General features: G+C 38.3%; 3 protein-coding genes across 3 annotated transcripts in view; all 3 read left to right on the forward strand.

Moving 5' to 3' along the window:
- Positions 1–988, forward strand: part of myt1la (myelin transcription factor 1-like, a) — a gene marked incomplete at both ends in the record, with an annotated part of 43,958 nt that extends 42,970 nt beyond the window's left edge. The window contains one exon of the mRNA XM_083898870.1: positions 848–988. Within this exon, the coding sequence (XP_083754996.1) occupies positions 848–988 (141 nt within the window). The remainder of the gene's footprint in view (positions 1–847) is intronic.
- Positions 989–5,872: 4,884 nt separating this feature from the next.
- On the forward strand, positions 5,873–12,256 carry LOC310934880 (uncharacterized protein; the record flags this gene model as incomplete). The annotated part of the gene is made up of 7 exons (XM_083898680.1): positions 5,873–6,086; positions 8,131–8,528; positions 9,738–10,025; positions 10,253–10,293; positions 11,075–11,163; positions 11,783–11,963; positions 12,055–12,256. Exons 1-7 carry the CDS (start codon positions 5,966–5,968, stop codon positions 12,254–12,256), a joined length of 1,320 nt encoding a protein of 439 aa, XP_083754806.1. The 5' UTR covers positions 5,873–5,965.
- A 473-nt stretch (positions 12,257–12,729) lies between these two features.
- LOC310934881 (transcription factor E2F6-like) lies at positions 12,730–13,938 on the forward strand (the record flags this gene model as incomplete). The annotated part of the gene is made up of 2 exons (XM_083898681.1): positions 12,730–12,970; positions 13,777–13,938. 2 exons carry the CDS (start codon positions 12,730–12,732, stop codon positions 13,797–13,799), a joined length of 264 nt encoding a protein of 87 aa, XP_083754807.1. The 3' UTR covers positions 13,800–13,938.
- Positions 13,939–17,729: the final 3,791 nt, after the last annotated feature.

Consider the following 17,729-nt stretch of genomic DNA (forward strand, 5'->3'; position numbering starts at 1 on the left):
AAACGCGGAAACTGCGTAAATAACAACGGGCCGAGACTTGAGCCTTGAGGGACGCCACATGTAAAAGCCTCTGTGTTTCTTTGAGACAAAATCTGTTCTCTTAGCTTAAAGTTAGCGGTGCCGCGTGTCTGTCCGTCCGTCCGTCCGTCCGTCCGTCTCGTAAACAACAGTGGGCCTGAAATCGCGCCTTGAGGAACGCCACGCGTCACAACCAGTGTTAACGTTCATTAAACTCTCTTTGTGCAGCTAACGAAGCTAACGGCACATCGACTCGTCTGCTCTCTCTGTACGTTTAAATCAACGCAGACGTGATCCTTATGGTGTGAGTTACTAGCTTGAAAACGCAGAAACTCTGTAAATAACAACGGGCCGAGACTTGAGCCTTGAGGGACGCCACATCACATCACATCACACCTGCATTCACGAACATTACTGTTCTGTTTTGGGTTTTTTTTCTGAATCCAGATCTGCTCTGTGTCCGTCATCTGAACATGAACATGAACATGAACATGAACATGAACATGAACATGAACATGAACATGAACATGAACATTTGTCTCCACACGTTCATCCTCTCATCATCAGCTGATCATTCTGCTGGTTTTTGCGTCGACGTCCACAGGTCGAATGCTCAGATTACGAGTAAAACTAAAATAACGTCAGTGAGTTTGTTTGAGTCCTGTGATGATGTCACACCCCCTGATGATGATGTCACACCCCCTCTCCCCCCCCCCTCGCCTGTTTCCCAAACCTTTTTCCCGCTAAACGTTTTTTTCCCCCGCTACGACGCCCACGTAAGCTCGTTCCTCACGTCTTTTTTCTTCTTCTTCCTTTTTTTCCGTCTCAGGAGCCGATGAACGAACAGAACTTTGACTCGTACGTGAGTACGCTGACGGACATGTACACTCACCAGGACCAGTACCAGAGCCCGGAGAACAAGGCGCTGCTGGAGAACATCAAACAGGCCGTGCAGGGCATCCAGGTTTAGCCCCGACGACGACGACGACAACAACAACAACAACAACAACAGAAAAAAACAAATGCAAAAACAACAATGAAAAAAATGAAAAAAGAGGGGAATGTTTTTTGCTGCCGTCACTTTTCCCCCTTTTCTTTTCTTTCTCGCTTTCCGCTCCACGATCTCTGCGTTTTTCTTTTCCACGATGAGTTTTACGATTGTCGTTGCCTTGCTTTAAAAAGAACGTTTTAAACAAACAAACATCCACGTTTTGTACATTTTCATATGACCTAATATAATGTGACGTACTGTTTATAGCTGCTAATGTATGCACATTTTCCGTGTATATGTATGTATTTATTTATTTATTTATTTATTGATCGTATGCTTGAATCACGTCTTTGTTTTTCATGCGATTTACATACGTGGAGAAACTGGGCGTCACGGGTTTTAACGTGGAGCGAAGCCGCGACGGGGAACAATCAATTTTAACTCATAAAAAATATAAATGTTATTAATAATTACGAGGGTTTGCCGTGGCCACGCCGTTTTGAATCCGCAAAACCTTTCGAAATTGGACGAGTACCCTCATTTACATAGGGTACAAATCGCAAATCGGTTGACTTTTTTGTTCGTCTTGGTCGATAACATCTTCCCAACAGGTTTCGTGAAATTTGGTGGAACTCAACATTAGCCGGAGTCATCGGGCACCTCTGTTTCCTGTTTCATGGCGAATGGTGGAAATTAGCCAAAAAAACCTTTAGATAACTTTTCACCTTTGATGTGTCGCTTACAAATTGGCCTGTTTTTTATGTCGGTATGACAAACGCGCTCGGACGAGTTTGCTCATTTTGCGTAGGGTGCAAATCGCCAAAATGGACACCAAATTTCAAAATGGCCGACTTCCTGTTGAGTTGAGTCCATGGTTACGGTCGACTTTTTTGTTCGTTATGGTAAATAACATGTTCCCACCAAGTTTCGTGAAATTCGGTGGAACTCAACACAATCCGAAGTCATCGGACACTTCCTGTTTCGTGGCCAATGGTCGTAAACCGTTTTGAATCCGCGAAACCTTTCGACAGCTTTTCACCTTTGACGTGTCTTCTACAAATTGCCATGTTTTTTTTAATGTCGATACGACAAACGCACTTGGATGCCAAAATTAAAAATGGCCGACGTCGTGTTGAGTTGACTCCGTGGTTACGGTCGACTTTTTTGTTCGTCTCGGTCTACGGCATCTTCCCGCCAAATTTTGGGAACTTTGGTGGAACTCAATTTTGCCTCTGTTTTCACCTTAGGGGGGCGCTACAGAGCCCTTGAGCAACGCACAGGTCCGGAGACTATGACAATATCGCATTTTTTTACGCCAGACGCCGACCTCCATGCAAAGTTTGATTTATCGGATGTAAACGTGTTGGCCACGCCCATTCCTGTAAATCTTTCGCTTAAAATAAACGCGGAGAAGACGACGACGATTTCAAACATCACGACACGGAAACGTACTGGTGCAAATCCCGGGGGCGGTTTCCTTCTCTTCTTTTTTTTTTTGCCCGCTTTTGTTTGTTCGCACAAAAAGGCGGGAAAACAAAGCTAATAAAAAGAACGGCTACGAATAAAAAAAAGAAAGACAATCGGAGCGCGACGAGCGAACGGGACGACGGCGACTCAGCAATATTGGTACGATCGTATTTGTTTAGCTATGGGATGCAATCTATATGGGAAAAAAAACGTTTGGGTATATGCAATTTCTTATCAATGAAACTAGCAAAGAGCTGATAGATGTTTTTACGAACTATAAATGTATCGCGTTTTTTTGTACAAACCTTTTACTACAATCATGTCGTGGGAATCGGGTGAAAGGACTTTGATGTTTGGACTTTGCACACGGACACCTTTGTTTCCATGTTTTGATGTTTTTATTGTCGATAAAAGGACGAAGAAGACGACGAAGAAGAAGAAGTTTCTAAAATGGCCGACGGCTCCGCTGGACACACAGGGTCAAAAACAAACGTCCGCATCTCGACTTACGTATAATTGTCCTCATTCTGTAAAAAAAAAAAAAAAAAAAAACGACAAAAGAAGAAGAAGCTCTTTCCGATCACGCGTCTGAACGTCTGAGCCACGACCGAAGCCGTACGTTTTTTTTTATTTTCGCGTTTAAAAAAAAAAAAAAGACGTCGTCGTCTCGAGCTGAATCAGCGTCGAGTTTTTTTACGACGCGACGGGACGATGTTTTTCATGCATGCACTTTATCGGAGTTTGTCAACGTTATTATCCCGTCGGTGAAAGAAGAAGAAGAAGCGAAAAACTCTTCGAAGGAGAGTTTGCGTTAGCCATTTTCCGCGAGCTAATGTCGCGGATTTGTCGCTCGGAAGGAAAACTTTCCCCCTCGGCGTACGACACTTTACGAACTTTTACTCTCGCAACAAACATCGCAAAAGAAATTCAGTATTTTTGAATCAAATTAAGCTCAAATATCGTACAATATGTCTTTATTACAGATTTTATTACGAATTTATTCCTTAAAGGACAATTTTCCCTCAGAATCGGACGCGTTACGAACTTTTACACCAAATCATTCAGATTTCCAAATTTAAGAATTCAGAATACCGTTAATTAATAGTTAAAGACGACTATTTTATATTTTTAAACATGAGCATTTTGTCGGTTATTTTAGATTAAATGTGTATAAAAAAGTCCAGATTATCTTGAATATTTGCCCTAAAATCCCACGACACGGGGGAAGTTTTCCTTTAGCGTCGGATTCTTCGGACGCGGGCGTTTTTCCGCAGCTTCCTGTCGCTCAAACCGTCTGCGTTTGAATGAACTTTATTGATTTATTTTGAATTCTTTTTGATTGAGAAACAAAAGGAGACGGAAGTTTAAAAGCACAAATTCTGCCGCCGAGCGACGACGACGTGAGGCGTAAAAACTTTGAGATTGTCGTTGATACGAGATGTAAAAGCTTAAAAAAAAAAGTGTAATATTTACATAGCGAAGTCGAGCGCTAGCGCGCGACGCGAGCTACGATGCAAAAGAAGAATACGTATGAATATTTGTGAAATCATGACGGGTTTTTTTGATACGCTTTACGTTGTTCTTTCTTTTTCTCTCCGTTACTCGCAGACTTTTGTGCGACAGTTTTTTCCGACCACGAGGCATGACGCGTGGTTTTCCGTCGGTGATTTCTCGCTGTGTGTTTCCAGAGTCACGAAGTTGCTGCGTGATATTTTCATTTCAACTTGTGAAGTTCGTACGGTTTTTAACCTCATGCTGGTGTTGGCATCTTTTTTGCTCTGAATAAATCTTGTGTTGCAACACGGAGACGACGACGTTTTCTGACTTTATTCTTTTATTACGAACCATTGTTTTTATCAGTGCACACGATTATTCAAAGTGAGCTAACGTCAAATCAAACCAGCGACAATTTTTATAATAAGTATATTTGCACAGTACATTTTAATTATAGAATTTTATATTTTAAGTTTAGCATATATATAAATATAAATTAAGTTTTGCACAATTTGCAAAAAGATTTGATGTAAATTTTACTGAGAACATCTTTACAGTGTTGCGTCTTTTCTATGATGGATTATAGATGTTTATACCGAAAATAATGATAATAACGTGACTGATATTTGTCAAAAATCACACATTTAATGCTAAAAATAGTCAGGGGAAAATTTTGATGTAAATTTTACTTGGAACATTTTTACAGTGTAGCATCTTTTCTAAACTGGATTATGAACGTTTATACGTAAAATAATGATCATAATGTTGCTTCAATGTCAGTGTCTGTCAGACATCAATAAGATTCGATATTTTTCACAGAAAAGGATTTTATTTCGAAAATCAAAAGTCCATTTGCACAAAGTCAGGGGAAAATTGATGTAAATTTTACTGGGAACATTTTTACAGTGTGGCGTCTTTTTTCAGATGGATTATAGACGTTTAAACCTAAAATAATGATAATAATGTGACTGATATTTGTCAAAAATCACACATTAAACGCTAAAAAACAGGTCTAATCATATCAATTTACTTCGTTCTTGATATTTACTTCTTTAATTCACTGTTACAGTACATTGTTTTATTTTAATGTTGACAATTATTGTACATTTCCTCCATTTTGGGAATATTATTATTATTTACCTTAAATTAATCTTAAACTTTGTCTATTACAAACCATCATTTTTTATCAGTGCACACAATTCAAAGTGAGCTAACGTCAAATCAAACCAGCGTCAGTTTTTATAATAAGTATATTTGCACAAAGTCAGGGAAAAACTTTGATGTATATTTTACTGGGAATATTTTTACAGTGTGGCATCTTTTCTAAACTGGATTATAGACGTTTAAACCTAAAATAATGAAAATAATGTCACATATTTGTCATAAATCACACATTTAACGCTAAAAACAGGTCTAGACATATCAATTTACATATATTCTTGATATTTACTCCTTTAATTCACTGTTACAGTACATAGTTTTATTTTAATCTTGTAAATTATTGTAAATTTCCTCCATTTTGGGACTAATGAGGGATTATTTTACCTAAAATTAATCTGAAACTATGTCTGTCAGACATCAATAAGATCTGATATTGATCTGCATTATTGTACAGTTTAATTAAATGTTTACAAAAGATTTAAACCTTTATTATGACTTAAATATTTAACAGACATATAATAAAATGTTGTATTAAATGTATTTTTATATTATTTATTTTTAAATCGCCTCGTTATTATGCTGTATTACAAAGATGCAGTACCTACTCCCACCCAGTAGGTGGGGTGCGTGCATGTGTTTCACCAAACCCTCGCGATATTACCCAGCTCACACCGCGGCGGCGGCTGTTCGTGTGCTTGTTTTGATCTGGATCTAAACAAGCCGGAAGTTTCTGGAGTTTTAACGTTCGACATGTCCGTTCTAACGGGCCGTGCTGTAGCCCGGAGCCGCCCGGTTCGGTTCGGCTCGGCGCCGGTTGACAGCGGACGCTGAGTCATGGTGAAGTGCGTCGCCTCGGGCCGTCAGAAGAACCGAGAGTTTACGGAGGCTGGAGGAAACTCTGGCCGAGACGAGAAGAGCTTTCTTCGGCTTCCCCGCGGACCCTGCGAGGCTCCAGGTAACTGAACCCGCCGTAGAACTGGAAGTTTTCACATTTTTGCTGAATAAACGATGCCGAATTAACTAGTGTCAGCTCCCGGTTACTCGCTGTAACTCAGAGAACTGACAACTAATACTGAATTAGCGTAATGTTGATGAAAACGTAAAAATGTAGTGATTCTAAGGCAGGTTCTGTAATAATAACAACGACCCTTTTCTTTCTTTCTTTCTCACCGTGTTTGTGGACTTTTATAGCAATAATAATGTCACAGAGTGGCCGGAAACGAATCACTAATGTGACAGAATTCCTGTTTATACGGATTATAATAACAAGCTAGCTTGTTGTTACCCACAAGCTAATAACAAGCTAGCTTGTGTGTGTCTGTGACGGGCACATCTCGCTGACCGTCCGTCACATCGACCTCAGGTTTAGGGTTATGGGTTGAGAATGTCCCGATGATGTGCATATATTGTGTAGTAAATTTTAATTCTCGCCAAATTTATCGCGCTACACGAGCCGAGCTGAAGCTAGCAGCAGCGGGAGTGAAGAAGCTGTCCTCCCCGGTGGGTGAGCCGCTTTCACACGGTTCAACGCAGAATATCGTGTTATTGTACTGAAATGACGAAGTCGGCGTCCATTCACCCATTTATCATTAATATGCTACTATTTTGCGGCTAACTTGTTTCCAAAGATAAGCTAGCGAGGCCACGGTTAGCATTAGCGTAGCTAACTGTTTTGTGACTGTCAGCGTATTTGATTTACGTTGTGCCAAACGAGGCTGCACAGTGTTTGTATTATTGTTGTTAGCCTTTACGTTCCTTATCATGCATTAGCATAACTGAAACATCTTCTTCAGCACTGTAGCAACATTATTATCATTATTTTAGTCATAAATGCTCGTAATCCAGTTTAGAAAAGACGCTCCACTGTAAAAAATGTTCCCAGTAAAATGTCAATCTATAAAGCAAGTTGTGTGTGTCTGTGACGGCCATATCTCGCTGACCGTTAGTCGCATCGACCGTAGATTTTGGATATGGGTTTAGCATGGCCCGATGGTGTGCATCCTTGATTTTCACGTTTTTTGGAGTAATTTTAATTTTTGGGCCGATTTATCACGCTACACCAGGCAGGGGGCGCCACCAGGATTGTCTTGTCTGCAAACACTGTGTCAAAAAGTATGTGTTTGTTGTACAGACAATCGTGTACATGCTAATGAAAAGTATGTGTTTTATGGTATTGCAGATGTTGGCCATGCTAAGTAGAGATTTAGCTTTAGACGTTGTAGTGGTCTTTAGCATGCTTAGCGGAGATTTAGCTTTAGACATTGTAGTGGTCTTTAGCATGCTAAGGAGAGATTTAGCTTTAGAGTTTGTGGTGGTCTTTAGCATGCTTAGCGGAAATTTAGGTTTAAACATTGTAGTGGTCTTTAGCATGCTAAGCGGAGATTTAGGTTTAAACGTTGTAGTGGTCTTAGCATGCTAAGCAGAGATTTAGCTTTAGACGTTGTAGTGGTCTTAGCATGCTAAGAGGAGATTTAGGTTTAAACGTTGTAGTGGTCTTTAGCATGCTAAGCGGAGATTTAGCTTTTGGCGTTGTAGTGGACTTTAGCGTGCTAAGCAGAGATTTAGCTTTAGACGTTGTAGTGGTCTTTAGCGTACTAAGCGGAGATTTAGCTTTATTCACTTATTGTGTTGCATTACTCTGTAATTCAGGGATGACGTTCATGTTGCTAGCTAAGCAAACAGACGGAAGGATAGCATTTCTGTGTTATTTAACGTTACGCTAGCAAGAGGTGTTAGCCAACACGATCACTTTGTGGATTTCTTTGGTCAGATGGCACCGCACCCCATCCCCATTCACCCTCAAGTACCTGTAGGCTACTAGCTTGCACATAAGGCCCATGTCTCTTACATGTAGCTTTCCTTGCTAGAAATCTAGCCTATTGATAGCATGTCACGGTGATAGGCTACATTTATTACCTCATGTCTTACTTTGTTCAAGATGATTTCCACTTGACATGCAAACGCCAAACTGAATCCTGTCCTTTTTGTTTATTTTGCAGTCCATGCGACATTGGCCACCCGCGCTCGCAACATGCCGCCTAAAAATATCCGTGCGACGCAAAAGAGGAGACGCGAAGCGAGGCGCCGTTCGCGCTACGCAGAGTCGCCCGAGGTCCGACACGCCCGCCGAGTCAGCGACGCCGCGCTCAAAGCAAAGCGGCGAGCGGCAGAAACGCAGGAGCAGAGAGGAAATCGCCTCGCGGACAACGCGGCGCTACGGAGAAGGCACCGATCTGCAGAGACGCAGGAGCAGAGAAGAAGTCGCCTCGCGGACAACACGGCGCTACGGAGAAGGCACCTAGCCGCTGAAACACAGGAGCAGAGAAACCATCGCCTGGTGAACGACGCAGCGCTCCAGAGAGCGGACGAGAGTCCGCCGCACGGACTGGAACCACAGGCAAGAGACGACCTGTGGCGTCAGGAAAGACGTGGCCACGGCGCTTCTTTTTCTTCAAATAACTCATATTTCTGTGTCTCTTTAATATCTCATGTCTTACCCAATGTACACTCTGTAAAGTAACACTACACAGGAGTTTGTAGACACTGAAACGTCCTCTTCAGCTCCCGCTGATAAACACTTTAAAACGTCATGATTCTCAGGCAGGTTCTGTTGTAATGAGGAACGTCTCTTTCTGGACTTTTATATTAATAATCATAATAATCATAATAATAATAATAATGTTGATTTTCTCGCACACAGTGGCTATAATTTGTCAAAACTCGCAGATTGAACCCAACAACTATCACTATTATGACAAAATGCTTGTTTTGAACAGAGTTCTGATGCAGCCTTAACTTGGGCTCCATGTATTTTTAGTTTGTAACTGTATGTATATATATATATATATACATATATGTACATGTATGTATATATGTACGTACATGTATGTATGTATATATGTACATGTATGTGTATGTATATATGTACATGTATGTATATATATATGTACATGTATGTATGTATATATATGTACATGTATGTATGTATATGTATATGTACATGTATATGTACATGTATGTATGTATATGTATATATGTACATGTACGTATGTATATTTATATATGTACATGTATGTATATATATATATATGTACATGTATGTATGTATATTTATATATGTACATGTATGTATGTATATATATATATGTACATGTATGTATATATATATGTACATGTATGTATGTATATATGTACATGTATGTATGTATATATGTACATGTATGTATGTATGTATATATGAACATGTATGTATGTATATGTATATATGTACATGTACGTATGTATATGTATACATGTATGTATGTATATATGTATGTGTATGTATATGTATATTTGTACATGTGTGTATGTATGTATATTTGTATTTGTATGTATATATATATATGTACATGTATGTTTATGTATGTATATATGTGTATATATACAGTATATATATATATATGTGTGTATATATATATACATGTCTATATGTATATATATATAAACATATATGTATATATGTACATATATGTATATACACATATGTATATTTGTATGTGTATGTGTATACATGTGTGTATATATACGTATAAATAGCCTGCTCACACTGTTGCTGCTTCTTCTTCAGATGTGTCTCTCTGCGCTGACACAGACAGACAGTGGTCAGGACTCTCTGCAGGAGGACGGACACGTCTGTGAGGACCACTTCCTGTCAGAGGACGTCCTCGTCCCCATCAGCTCCCCGAGTCTGGAGGAGCAGCCGGGGGTCGGGAGTTCCTGGGGAGCACCACTGTCTGAGGAGGAGGAGGAGGAGGAGCAGGAGCAGCAGGAGGAGGAGAAGCAGGGGGCAGACGGCAGCAACATCCATGATGATGAAGATGTCCTCCTGTCCTCCTCCTGGCCGCCTGATGATCAGGTCAGGAGGTCAGAAATGACGACGTCCTCCAATGTCTCGCTTTTGTCCATGAACTGGAAAATATTGACCTTTAAGAAGCTGTAAAATCTTCTGTTTTCTTTGCTCCATAAAAACAAAGAAATCGTTCAAACTCAATCTTTTTGTGGACAAAAGTAAGACGTTTGAGGACGACATCATCATCATCATCATCAATGAAGACAACTTTAACTTTGACCTTTGACCTTTAGGAGTGGACTCCCAAGAAACGTTCACGGATGAAAAGGAAGAGGTAAAAAAAACCTACCTTATTCATGTGTTCATATGTTCACTCTGATCGTTCACTCTGATCGTTCATATGTTCATTCTGATCGTTCATATGTTCACTCTGATCGTTCATATGTTCATTCTGATCGTTCATGTGTTCACTCTGATCGTTCATATGTTCACTCTGATCGTTCACTCTGATCGTTCACTCTGATCGTTCATATGTTCACTCTGATCGTTCACTCTGATCGTTCATATGTTCATTCTGATCGTTCATATGTTCACTCTGATCGTTCATGTGTTCACTCTGATCGTTCATATGTTCATTCTGATCGTTCATATGTTCACTCTGATCGTTCATATGTTCACTCTGATCGTTCATGTGATCACTCTGATCGTTCACTCTGATCGTTCATATGTTCACTCTGATCGTTCATATGTTCACTCTGATCGTTCATATGTTCACTCTGATCGTTCATATGTTCACTCTGATCGTTCATATGTTCATTCTGATCGTTCATATGTTCACTCTGATCGTTCATGTGATCACTCTGATGGTTCATGTGTTCACTCTGATCGTTCATGTGTTCACTCTGATCGTTCATATGTTCACTCTGATCGTTCACTCTGATCGTTCATATGTTCACTTTGATCGTTCATATGTTCACTCCGATTGTTCACTTGGATCGTTCACTCGGATCATTCATATGTTCACTCTGATCGTTCACTCTGATTGTTCACTTGTTCGCTCTGATCGTTCACTCACAGATAATTCATGTGTTTGTTTCTCTGTGATGGACATGAAGACATTCTTGTCCATCACGTCTTTTTGTTTCCAGTTTTGCCGAGAATCTGACACCAGAGACGATTCAGAAGAAACAAAGAAACAAATCAGGTGTGTGTATTTGTGACTTTTGTCTCATGTTGGACGTTTGCATGTCTTTTTTGTCTCATGTCGGACGTTTGCGTGTCTTTTGGACGTTTTGCGTGTCTTTTTTGTCTCATGTTGGACGTTTGCGTGTCTTTTTTGTCTCATGTCGGACGTTTGCGTGTCTTTTTTGTCTCATGTTGGACGTTTGCGTGTCTTTTTTGTCTCATGTCGGACGTTTGCGTGTCTTTTTTGTCTCATGTTGGACGTTTGCATGTCTTTTTTGTCTCATGTCGGACGTTTGCATGTCTTTTTTGTCTCATGTCGGACGTTTGCATGTCTTTTTTGTCTCATGTTGGACGTTTGCATGTCTTTTTTGTCTCATGTCGGACGTTTGCATGTCTTTTTTGTCTCATGTCGGACGTTTGCATGTCTTTTTTGTCTCATGTTGGACGTTTCCATGTCTTTTTTGTCTCATGTCGGACATTTGCGTGTCTTTTGGACGTTTTGCGTGTCTTTTTTGTCTCATGTTGGACGTGTAGCGTGTCTTTTGTCTCATGTTGGACGTGTTGCGTGTCTTTTGTCTCATGTTGGACGTGTTGCGTGTCTTTTGTCTCATGTCGGACTCATGTGTGTCCCTGTTCAGTCCCTAAGAAGTCGCTGATGCAGCGTTTCCTGCAGCTGTTGCAGGCAGCTCCCGGTCACTCTGTGAACGTCCACAGAGCCGCTCACCTTCTGGGATGTCGACACCAGCGTCTGAACGAGTTCAGGAACGTCATGTCCGGCCTCCAGCTCCTTAAGCCGAAGACGACGGCGATCAAGTGGACGTGAGTTCACGTACGATAACTGACGACGCTTTTATTGTTCCCTTGTCTTATATGCATGACCTGTGACCTCTGACCTCTGACCTCTGTGCAGAAGCAAGCGTCCGATCATCAGCTTCCTGATGAGGTACGAGACGTTCCAGGACGAGCTGCAGCTGCAGGAGAAGACGCTGGACGCGCTCATCGGAAGATGCAGCGAGCGGCTTTTCGCCGTCACTGACGACCGCGAGAACGCAGCATATCCTTTCACGTCTGACTTCCTGAGACACTTCCTGTGTCAGGAACCTTCAGAGTAAAACAGGAACTGACTCTGTGACAACACGGCGGCCAGAAACACTGAATTTAAGATGTCTTTGAGAACATGTTCACGTCTTCATCTCAAGTTTCTCTCCCACACCAAAGCCCATAGGGAAAATCTGTGATTTTCAGCTCACAGGGACACAGGAGCTGCTGGTCCTCTGCTGCCTCGTGTGGTCACTTTGTGTCACCGAGGTCAATCGAAATGAAGGTTTACAAAAGCCGAATTATACAGAATAAGACATTGTAAGTTAGTGATGGAGGCAGCAGTGGATCAACAACTCTTTTACTCGTTACTCGTTTACAAACTTCAGTTTCCTGTTGCTAAAGCCCGTCTAACAGTGAGATAAAGACGTGAACGTGTTCTTAAAGATGATAAATCTTGTTTCCTGTTGTCACAGTGTCAGTTCCTGCTTTGATTTGAATGATTTTAAATAGTGATGGTTGTCCTTCGTTAACGTCTTTCCGTACGATGGCGTACGTCACTCACGCCGACATCGGTCGAATCCCGGCGTTCCAGGATCAGACGGTGATCGTCGTCAAAGCTCCGGACGGAACCACGCTGAAGGTCCCTGAACCTGAAGAGGACAGGATCCAGGTCCACCTGAAGGGGGCGGGGCCTATCACAGCGCTGACCTGTGACCTCTCGACTGAAGAGAGGAGCGGCTTCTTTGTTTCACTGGAGGAAAGTCGGATGAAGACGATGACGATGGGTGAGGACGCCGACAAACTCCTGACACAAATAAAAGTTGGCCAAAATTTGACAAAAAAGTCGATAAAAAATGTTTTTCTCCAAACTTTGACAAAACAGTTAAAAAAAAAAAGACTAAAAAACATGTTTTGTCCAATTTTGGACAAATTATTTATTTATTTATTTTTTTTAAAGAAACATTTTGTCAGTAACTTGACAATAAAAGTCCAAAATCTTTTTTCGGAATGACTTGAAATTTACCATCATAATAGTCGGCATCGCCCTGAACAAGGATCAGTTGAAAATATTTATAAATCTCTTAAGGAATAATTTTCATGAATTTTTGAAATTCAGGAAATGATCCATTTGCCCTGATGCACTTTGACAGTGAGCTGACTTTCTTCAAAAAAACAAAAAGTATCTCGGAATGACTTGAAATTTACCATCATAATAGTTGGAATCGCCCTGAACAAGGATCCGTTGAAAATATTTGCAAATCTCTTAAGGAATAATTTTCATGAATTTTTGAAATTCAGGAAATCATCCATTTGCCCTAATGCACTTTATGGCGTCCAAAATCTGACAATTTATTTAAAAAAGAAATGTGGGTCCAAAATTTGACAAAAAACGTCACACTATAGTATATCCAAAATTTGACAAAAGTAAAAAAAAAAAAAAAATCTGTCCAAAATTTGACAAAAAAGTCAAAAAACTTTTTTTGGCCAAATTTTTCCAAAAACGTCAAAAAAAGAGAAACATTTGGGCTTCAATGATAAAGGTATAAAAACTAACTCACGTCCACCATCTTGTTGCTGTTTTGTTCTTCAGGTTCACAGGGCGTGTGCAGCTGACCACCAGGAGGCGCCACCTGCCCTCTGTGACCTTAATGTTGGAGGATTTTCAGACATTAAATACTATAAATGTGTACATAAATGAATGTGTACATACAAGTCATTCAATTCAATTCAATAAATATCTATATAAATATAAATAAACGTTGTGCAGAGAGACAAACGTCAACAGCTGCTGAAGAGTTTTTGTCTTTTTAATTTTCTGTGAAACAGTTTCTTTGTTTTTGTTTCATATGTTTTTTCAAACCTCAAATAAACTTACAAAATTTTTCTCTGCCTCTTTTTAACAAACACTGGACTATATGTATAATATATATATACATATGTGTGTATATATATATATATATATATGTTTAAACGTTTGTATATATAAATATGTATGTATATATATATATATCATTTAGTTTAGTGTCGTCCAAAATGAGACGACAGTCACACTTTACCTGTGAACAACCGTACAGTTGAACCTGTTGTTCTTTAGAAGAAATGAACCCATGAAATCAGCAGAGTTCTTGTCCAATGATCCACCTGCTCCGACACTAATTCAGGTTTTCTGAGAAACCTTTGACTGTTTTGATGATATCTTGAACTCAAAATGTTCACCTCGTCACAGGATTTGAACTCACAACCTCAGACACACAAGTTACAGCAGAAGCCATTTTGACTGAGCTGCAGAAAAACACTTTCTTTAAACAAAAAACTTTTGCTCCGAATTTTGACCAAAACATCATACTATACTATGTCGTCCAAAATCAGACAATTTTCAAAAAAATATTTTTTTTTTAGTACAAAATGTGACCAAAACGTCATACTTTACTATGTTGTCGACCTCAATGTCATACAACACTATTTTGTCCAAAATCTGACCATTTTTTTGAAAAATAAAATTTGGTCGAAAATTTGACAAAAACGTCATACTGTACTGTCGTCCAAAATCGGAAAATTTGAAAAAAAAATGTTTTAGTCCAAAATGTGACCAAAACTTCATACTATACTATGTCGTCCAAAATCGGATTTTTTTTTGAATTTTTTTTTTTAGCCCCAAATGTGACCAAAACGTCATACTTTACTATGTTGTCGACCTCAATGTCATACAACACTTTTTTGTCCAAAATCGGACAATTTTTTTGAAAAAAACATTTTGGTCCAAAATTTGACAAAAACCACATACTATACTATGTCGTCCAAAATCGGATTTTTTTTTGAAATTTTTTTTTTAGCCCAAAATGTGACCAAAACGTCATACTATTCTATTTCGTCGACCTCAATGTCATACAACACTTTTTCGTCCAAAATCGGACAATTTTTTTGAAAAAAACATTTTGGTCCAAAATTTGACAAAAACGACATACTATACTATGTCTTCCAAAATCGGATTTTTTTTTAACTTTTTTAATAGCCCAAAATGTGACCAAAACGTCATACTATACTATGTCGTCGACCTCAATGTCATACTACACTATTTCGTCCAAAATCTGACATTTTTTTTGAAAAAAACATTTTGGTCCAAAATTTGACAAAAACGACATACTATACTATGTCGTTCAAAATCTGACATTTTTTTGAATTTCTTTTTTTTAGCCCAAAGTGTGACCAAAACGTCATACTATACTATGTCGTCGACCTCAATGTCATACTACACTATTTCGTCCAATATCTGACCATTTTTTGGAAAAAAAACATTTTGGTCCAAAATTTGACAAAAACGACATACTATGTCGTCCAAAATCGAATTTTTTTTTTTAGCCCAAAATGTGACCAAAACGTCATACTATACTATGTCGTCCAAAATCAGAATTTTTTTTGAATTTTTTTATAGCCCAAAATGTGACCAAAACGTCATACTATACTATGTCGTCGACCTCAATGTCAAACTACACTATTTCATCCAAAATCTGACATTTTTTTTGAAAAAAACATTTTGGTCCAAAATTTGACAAAAACGACATACTATATATACTATGTCGTTCAAAATCGGACATTTTTTTGAATTTCTTTTTTTTAGCCCAAAGTGTGACCAAAACGTCATACTATACTATGTCGTCGACCTCAATGTCATACTACACTATTTCGTCCAATATCTGACCATTTTTTGGAAAAAAAACATTTTGGTCCAAAATTTGACAAAAACGACATACTATAATATTTCGTCCCAAATCGGAATTTTTTTTGAATTTTTTTAATAGCCCAAAATGTGACCAAAACGTCATACTATACTATGTCGTCGACCTCAATGTCAAACTACACTTTTTCGTCGAAAATCGGACCATTTTTTTGAAAAAAACATTTTGGTCCAAAATTTGACAAAAACCACATACTATATACTATGTCGTCCAAAATCGGATTTTTTTTTGAAATTTTTTTTTTAGCCCAAAATGTGACCAAAACGTCATACTATTCTATTTCGTCGACCTCAATGTCATACTACACTTTTTCGTCCAAAATCGGACAATTTTTTTGAAAAAAACATTTTGGTCCAAAATTTGACAAAAACGACATACTATACTATGTCTTCCAAAATCGGAATTTTTTTTGAACTTTTTTAATAGCCCAAAATGTGACCAAAACGTCATACTATACTATGTCGTCGACCTCAATGTCATACTACACTATTTCGTCCAAAATCTGACATTTTTTTTGAAAAAAACATTTTGGTCCAAAATTTGACAAAAACGACATACTATACTATGTCGTCCAAAATCTGAAATTTTTTTGAAAAAATCATTTTGGTCCAAAATTGGACAGAAACGACATACTATACTATGTCGTCCAAAATCAGAATTTTTTTTGAATTTTTTTTTTAGCCCAAAATGTGACCAAAACGTCATACTATACTATGTCGTCGACCTCAATGTCATACTACACTATTTTGTCCAAAATCTGAAATTTTTTTGAAAAAATCATTTTGGTCCAAAATTTGACAAAAAACGACATACTATACTATGTCGTCCAAAATCTGTAAAAATGTTAGAATTCTTTTTTTAGCCCAAAATGTGACCAAAACGTCATACTATACTATGTCGTCGACCTCAATGTCATACTACACTATTTAGTCCAAAATCTGACTTTTTAAAAAAAAAAACATTTTGGTCCAAAATTGGACAGAAACGACATACTATACTATGTCGTCCAAAATCTGAAATTTTTTTGAAAAAATCATTTTGGTCCAAAATTGGACAGAAACGACATACTATACTATGTCGTCCAAAATCAGAAATTTTTTTGAATTTTTTTTTTAGCCCAAAATGTGACCAAAACGTCATACTATACTATGTCGTCGACCTCAATGTCATACTACACTATTTTGTCCAAAATCTGAAATTTTTTTGAAAAAATCATTTTGGTCCAAAATTTGACAAAAAACGACATACTATACTATGTCGTCCAAAATCTGTAAAAATGTTAGAATTATTTTTTTAGCCCAAAATGTGACCAAAACGTCATACTATTCTATTTCGTCGACCTCAATGTCATACTACACTTTTTCGTCCAAAATCGGACAATTTTTTTGAAAAAAACATTTTGGTCCAAAATTTGACAAAAACGACATACTATACTATGTCTTCCAAAATCGGAATTTTTTTTGAACTTTTTTAATAGCCCAAAATGTGACCAAAACGTCATACTATACTATGTCGTCGACCTCAATGTCATACTACACTATTTCGTTCAAAATCTGACATTTTTTTTGAAAAAAACATTTTGGTCCAAAATTTGACAAAAACGACATACTATACTATGTCATCCAAAATCTGACATTTTTTTGAATTTCTTTTTTTTAGCCCAAAGTGTGACCAAAATGTCATACCATACTATGTCGTCCAAAATCAGAATTTTTTTAGAATTTTCTTTTTAGCCCAAAATTTGACAAAAACGACATACTATACTATGTCGTCCAAAATCTGTAAAAATGTTAGAATTCTTTTTTTA

The sequence above is a fragment of the Microchirus variegatus genome (assembly GCF_963457635.1).
Source record: "Microchirus variegatus genome assembly, chromosome: 12".
Lineage (NCBI taxonomy): Eukaryota > Metazoa > Chordata > Actinopteri > Pleuronectiformes > Soleidae > Microchirus > Microchirus variegatus.